This window comes from Camellia sinensis, chromosome 2 (genome assembly GCF_055761805.1).
Source record: "Camellia sinensis isolate YWXY chromosome 2, ASM5576180v1, whole genome shotgun sequence".
In the NCBI taxonomy this organism is placed as follows: Eukaryota; Viridiplantae; Streptophyta; class Magnoliopsida; order Ericales; family Theaceae; genus Camellia; species Camellia sinensis.
The window spans coordinates 112,696,304-112,703,392 of record NC_138962.1 but is presented as its reverse complement, the minus strand read 5'-3'; the positions used below and the strand labels follow the sequence as shown (position 1 = coordinate 112,703,392).

General features: G+C 35.5%; 1 protein-coding gene across 1 annotated transcript; it reads right to left on the bottom strand.

Annotated features, from left to right (window-relative positions):
• Positions 1-309: 309 nt before the first annotated feature.
• On the bottom strand, positions 310-1,759 carry LOC114308359 (wall-associated receptor kinase-like 8). Its single transcript, XM_082915442.1, has one exon. The coding sequence runs from the start codon at positions 1,685-1,687 to the stop codon at positions 614-616; it is 1,074 nt and encodes a 357-aa protein (XP_082771568.1). The 5' UTR covers positions 1,688-1,759; the 3' UTR covers positions 310-613.
• Between the last annotated feature and the right edge of the window lie 5,330 nt (positions 1,760-7,089).

Genomic DNA, 7,089 nt, shown 5'->3' with positions numbered 1-7,089 from the left:
GAAGCCATTGATGTGTGAGCAGAGAAGAGAGAGAGAGAGGAGAGACAAAGTCAATTTTCTCTGATATATGTTTAGGGACCTTAGATATCAAAAAATAATTTTGTGAATCTCTTCCATTACGAAAAGTGGGAGAGGGACCCTAGACCGATTTTTCCAAAAGTTAACCCAAACATCCATATTTTTTTCCTCAATTTTTTAGTCCAAAAAGTACACTTATTTAGGACACCTCAAACAACCCCTTAATTAAGAGCATTCTTATTCAAAATAAAAAAATCAGACTTAATTTTTAACCTAGTGATATGGTAATTAATTAAATATTAAAAGTAACACTTGCTCTATATATTCTCTAATTAATTAGATATCGCTTACATATTATCGGATTTAGAAAGTGAGTTTATAAAATGAGTTTGTATATTAGTACATGCAAGCCTAATTGAGATGAGATTTTTTTTATTATGATTCTTTTTAGGGGTTTTTAGTGAATCTCAAATTTTCTTGTTAAAAAGATAAGCTAAAATGCTTTTATTTATTAACGATAAATATTAAAATATAATTAAAATATGACGAAAATACAGCCTCTTCTCCCACCACCTTACACAACCACCACTGAGAGTCACGGATAAGAAATAAAATTATGTATAACATTACTCCTACTATTATTAGTATTTGCTCCTTTAAAATAAATAAATAAATAAATAAAGTACATACCTTGGCATCCAGAGGGAAGATAAGGATTTCCTAGGCTGCCGGAGTCGCACTGGCACGTGAAACGAATGGAAGTCCTGTTAGAAATGGGAAGCATCGTCTTCTGCGAATCGTAACAGTACGTTCTTCTATATGGGATGATTCCAAGTGCATCATAAAAACTAGTACTACCTTTTTCAAGGTATTTTTCAACACTAAGATACAAATCCCAATTGAGCACAGCAGGGACATGACTCATGTTTTGGACAGCAAATGGGTCAGTTAAATAAGCAGTGAGCCACTTTTGATCGACCAACAAAGCGTTAATACATGATGATGGTTGAAGACTAGCATCACGACGAGCTTGATCTACGCTTTGCAAATTTAGCTGGAAGGCCTGGAGATCCAGCCTTGTGAATGGGGACTGGCAGCAGTTGATACCAAAGCAGCTATTAGTTAGGTCGCCGCCTCCTCCACCGCTGGTACGATTACCAGTGTTGCAAATAGAAACGCAGCCGGCAATGGTGCTGTCATTCACATACGTCATTAGAGCACGGTTGTTGCACCCGACGGCCATGAATATATTGGCTGTTGTTGACAAGACAAAAGGGCTATTTCTCATGTCTACCTTGCTTGTCACTGTGTCTGTGGCTGTGCTTCCGTTGTTGTTAACAGTAGTATCGGATTCGGGACAGTTGGCAGATATTACTGGGCTGTTGACTTGAACATAGCTGTCCACGTAATCTATTGAAATTTCCAGCACCTCAAGATCGATGCGTGCTAAGTAAGGTTTGCTGTTGTTTTTGCATTCTACTGAGTACCAGATGTCGAAGTAACAATTGGGACCAATTCCAAAAGGATACGGAATGCTAATGTTTCCGCACTCCGCTTGACAACCGCCTTTCGCTAATGAAGCATTTACTAGTGCCGACGTTTTTGTCAGCCATAGCAGCAGCAGCAGTAGGACGACGGAGAGGATTACCCTTACCAATTGCAAACCCATGTTTTCTTTCTCTTCTACACTACTACATGAACGTCTTTTCTCCTCTCCATTTGGTAATTGGTTGGTGGTTTATATATATACACACACTAGCGTTCCGTACACGGCATGTGTAACTCAAAAAAAATAAAATTATAAAAATAGTTACAAACAAAATGCATACACATTGCGTGCTGTCCGAGTAATAACAACCTTTATTATTTAACCCATGCCATAGATTCGAGACGCAGGCGATAAAAAGTTAAAAAGTTATTATTTTATTTAAGTTATATTATCTTATTTAAATCAGATACTTCTCTAATACATCACTTTAAACTCAACTCAAATTCAACTCATATTTAATAAAAAATCAAAAAATACACTTATTTAGATCATACCAAACAACCCCTTATCCTCTTCTTTGCATAACTTTTACTAAAACACCAAATATATGAAATATAAATGTGTATACACCATCACCAACTATTCACCAAAAAAAAAAAAAAAAAAAAACACCATCACCAACCTTCATTTTATATATTAGAATAAATAGATATAAACATTAAAAGGTGTGTATCATATGTATATGTTACATGTTTTTATGATAGAAGTTATCATAATTTATGGTTTAAAAATAAAATTTTGCATTTTGCAGTAGTATTACACATTTTTTTATCCAAACATTTTCTAATCACAAAATATGTAACATTACTACAAAATGAGTAATTTGATTTCTCAACCACAAATTGTTGTTACTCTTATAAAAAAAAAATATGTAACATTTATCACAAAAACACGTAACACACAACAAAAATAAGTAACAAAGTGCATATGTTACACATACAAGGTTGACCTTGAGTTCTTCAGGGCTAAGACAAAATTTTAAAATTGAAGCCCTTTATGCATTAAAAATATATATTTTTATTCAAAATTTTACCTTGTAGGTGTATGGTATAAATTCAAAATTAGTGTAGCGCGAATCATACCTAGAATGGATGAGATTTATAATTATATTTTTGAATTAATTTTTAAGAATACATAGTATTGTTGTACACATATTCATAATTTTTTTTTTAAAAAATGTTGGTAAAATGGTAAGTAAATATATATATATATTTTTATTGGCACTTATAGAGAAACCATCTCTAATCATTTTATCAAATGTTTATTAAATTAAGTGAGAAATATTTTTGTATCAAATTGAAAATTTATCAAATTTGAATTTAAAAAGATAGATGATTTTTTTCCCCATCAAATTTGATAAAAAGAAAATTTTGGATTAAGAGAAGAATGTTTAAAAGGATTTTAATAAAAAAAATTAATGAAAGGGTTGGAGTAGTACATATCAAATCACGTTTTGGGAAAGACTATGATACACACCCTTCAAATATGTATTTTATAACTAAAGAAGAAAATTTCATAATTCCATACTTTCTTAGTCATAATTAAAAATAAAAAATAAAATTATGACCAAGCACCACATTAGATATAACCAAAAATCTCATGAGTAATAACTAAAATATTGTCATAGCTAAAGAAGAAAATTAGTCATAACTAAATAATAAAATGACATAACTAGGGTGCATATGATATATCCCTTTCAAGAGATGTGTATAGTAGAATTTTCCTCAAGTTTTTTACTCAAATTTGTTATCAAATTAGATTTTAAAAGTAGTGAAGGGTTCCGAATGCTCTAAGTATCTTTAATTTAGATTGTTAAGTTAAAGTAGGAAGTTTGGACATTTATTTTTAAACCTACCAACACCATAGGAATTAAGGGCGTGTTTGATTGGGGGGATTGGAGGGGGGGACTATCCACTATTTGGATTACAATCCAAATAGTGTTCCTTATCCGCCGTTTGATTTTTTTTTAGTCCGCCGGACATGGAGTCCGGCCGGACGCCATGTCCCTCATATGGGGGACTATTGTGTCCTAGGGGGGGTGGGATAGAATGTGGGGGACTATTCACTGTTGGGATTAGATGCGAAAATGACCATTTTGTCGACCCTCTACTATTTAATTATGTATTATATTTAATAAAATTCAATAAAATTTAAATGTCTCAATTTAAAAATAAAATAATTTTATTTAACTTTTTATTGATGTTTTATTTATTTAAATTTTTAAAATAATTTTTTATAGATATTTTATTGATGTTTTATTTTAAAATTTTGTTTATAATTTATTTAATTTCATTATTTAAATTTTAATATGTGTTTTATTTAAAATTTATTTAAAATTTTAATTAAAAAAATAATATAAATTTTTTATACAGGTTATACAGTATTTTATTAAATCAAATTTAGTGCTTATTTATTTATTTAATTGTGTAAAAAAATAAATTTATTTAATTGTGTAAATAAACAAACACAGTAAAGTTTTTCATATAAAAAAAATAATGATTTGTTATACAGTAATGATTTAAAACAAATTTTATTGATATTTTATTTATTTATTTATTTAATTTAAAAAAAAATGAATTTATTTAATTAAAAATAATTAAAATATTAAAGATATGTTTAATATTGCTATTACTTAGTAAACAATTGAAAAGGGTAAAATAGTCTTTTGTTCATTTATCCTATCCAGTCCGTCCAACCAAACGTTGGATTCACTAAAAATAATCCTATCCAGACATCTAATCCCATAAAAAAACAAACACATGATACATATCCAATCCGACCAAATAGTCCGGGGGATTCACAGTCCCAGGACTCAAGTCCGATGGATTCTAATCCCCCATTTTCCAGTCCGTCCAATCAAACACACCCTAAAAGTATTTAGGGCCCTTAGGAATTAAAAGTATTTAGGGCCCTTAAGATTTGATGAAGTTTGGGAGTCCAAGGTGGCCTCACTCGCCTTGGGTCAAGTCCAGCCCTAGTACCATATAATTTTCCATGGGTAAAAACACAAGAAGTTTTAACTGTCGGTAAATTGTTCTTGAATTATATTTGTCAATGTTTCATGGCGCGAGGAGGGTGGACCCCGGTGGTGAAGCAAAGATGGAAGCAAGAAGCAAGGAGATCAGTGGGCAATATAGTATTCTTCACGGTGTTCATGGACAACCTGCCTAGCTCAATGGATACCAAAGGCTTGTTCACCCTGTTCGGGAAGTTTGGAGTTGTAAAAGATATATTCATTCCGCAGAAGTGTAGAAGAAACACCAATACCAGATTTGGGTTCGTTAGATATAGCTGTGAAGTAGCAACAAACGTTGCTGTACAAAAGGCTAACGGTCTTTGGGTGGATGATAAAAAACTATTCGTCAAATTTGCAGCTTTTGATAGAAGCAGAGAACAGGGGAAGTTCTCTGCTCAAAACCCAGCCCAACACTTACACCCCAGAGAGGAGGTTAGGAGAGGCTCAATTCATTTCACCAGCAAGAACACATTTGCAGATGTGGTAAGAGGTACTCAGGTAATAGCTGGTGACTCCAACACAGTTAGAGCAGAGGAGTATGGCAATGGATGGCTCTACGGCAGTGTCTTAGTCCGTCTTAAAGTCAGTCATATTAACATTAGTCTGAAGTACGAACTTAATGCTAGAGGAGTTGATGGATTTGAAGCCAAAACAGGAGACGGTCGCGATGTGGTGCTAACCTTCAAGTCCAAGGAGGAAATGGTAACAAAGATGAAGGTCATCAAGGACATTATCGAAGAATGGTGTGAAGTCATCATCCAATGGAGGCCACAGGTTGCTCTAGCACAGGAGAGAATAGTTTGGATTCGTTGTTACGGCATTCCATTACATTTATGGAATAGGTCCAATCTCGTTAAGATTGGAAGCATTTGGGGAGAAGTTATTGAAGGTACTGATTGCATGCTCCAATCTCTTGGGTGTGGCAAGATCAGGATTCTTACCAAATGCATGGAGCCTATTAACAAGGTCATAAACCTGGAGGCGAAGCATTCCTCTCATCCAGTTAGAGTATTGGAAGTTCTGGTCCCAGAAGATATAACAGTTAATCAATGTTGCAGTTGTTTGAATCGCTTCGATAAGATGAAGGAGCACAGAGCTGATGAGGAAGAGGAGGATCATGACTCCAACAGAGTTGGTAAGCCATTGCAGAATATCCGAGATGAGTCACCTCAACCCAGGGAAGGTGGGTCAGCTCAGGGTCTGGACAAATTCAAAAATGAAGCCAGAAGAAGATCGACACGTGGGGATGGTAGTGTAACAGGGGCAAAATGGAAGAGTGATACGGCAGTGCCTGAATCTTGCAGCATAGTAGGCAAGGAGCTCGAGGCTGTGGCAGGTAGCAGTGCATTTAATGCCCCTAAACCGGCTGATCAAGGCAATGATGGGCAAGTCTTCACGCCTGGTTTTATGAGGAGTTTGAATGGTTCTAGCTTAAATATACCTGGGCTGAATTTGGAAGTGGTCCTAGGTAATAACAATTTAAATCATACGTTGGGTGGGGCTGACTGAAGTTCAGAGTGGGCTGAATTTGGAAGTGGACCTGGGCCATAATCATTTAAACCATGAGTTGGGTGGGCTAAATGAAGTCCAGAGTGGGCCTGAGCTGTGTGATGCTCATGTGAATATAGGAGTTGTTGATGTTGGGCTTGGTTTAAGAAAATCTAATCTCTCTCAGTCAATAGACGAACACACACAGCACAGAGCCGTAGCAGAGAAAAGAAAAGGTAAGGCAAAAGCAAAAGGGAAAGAGAAGACCAGTTTCCTCTGGCCGAAAAAGGGCTTCCTGGGTTTGGAAAAAAGGGTGGGTTCGAAGGGTGCACTTCCCAGCAAATCAGTCCCAAAGAGTTCTTTGCTTAGAGGATCTATAGCTCAAGCCTCACGATTAGCATCCTATGGCAGCGGAGCAGATGGGGATAACAGAATTTTGGATGAGGCACAAGCTTGCTTGCAGATGGGTAAAGTATTGGGAATAGAATTGAATGGTCAGGAAGCTGAAGTTCTGAAGAAGTTTGTGGACCTTGAAGTTAAAGACAGGGGTCGGATGGTCAGTGGGGAGGGTGCAGCAGCCTAATAGGTATGCATTCTAGGAGCTCAAAGGTGTTTTTTATGTATTCCATGAAGATCCTATCTTGGAACATTAGAGGATTAGGCCGGCAGGAAAAGAAGGGGAAGATTCGGCAAATTCTGAAGGCTAGAAATGTTGATGTAGTTTTCCTTCAAGAAACCAAAAAATCTGCAGTAGCTGAAAAGGAAGTGCGAACACTGTGGGCAAGAAATAAGATGGATTTTTTGGCAGTGGATTCTGAAGGCCTTGCCGGGGGACTACTATGCATTTGGGATCCAGAGGCATTTCAACTTAAGGAATGTTGTGGCAATAGAAGATTTATTTTGCTCTCAGGTACTCTATTCTCTTCTTTCCATTGTGTTATTCTTAATATTTATGCACCAAATGAAGTGTGTATTCGGGGTAAGCTGTGGGATCACTTGATAAAGCTCAGGAGAGAGT

Excerpts from the sequence above, each read along its gene's own strand:
- LOC114308359 (XM_082915442.1), bottom strand. The coding sequence starts at position 1,687 with ATGGGTTTGCAATTGGTAAGGGTAATCCTCTCCGTCGTCCTACTGCTG.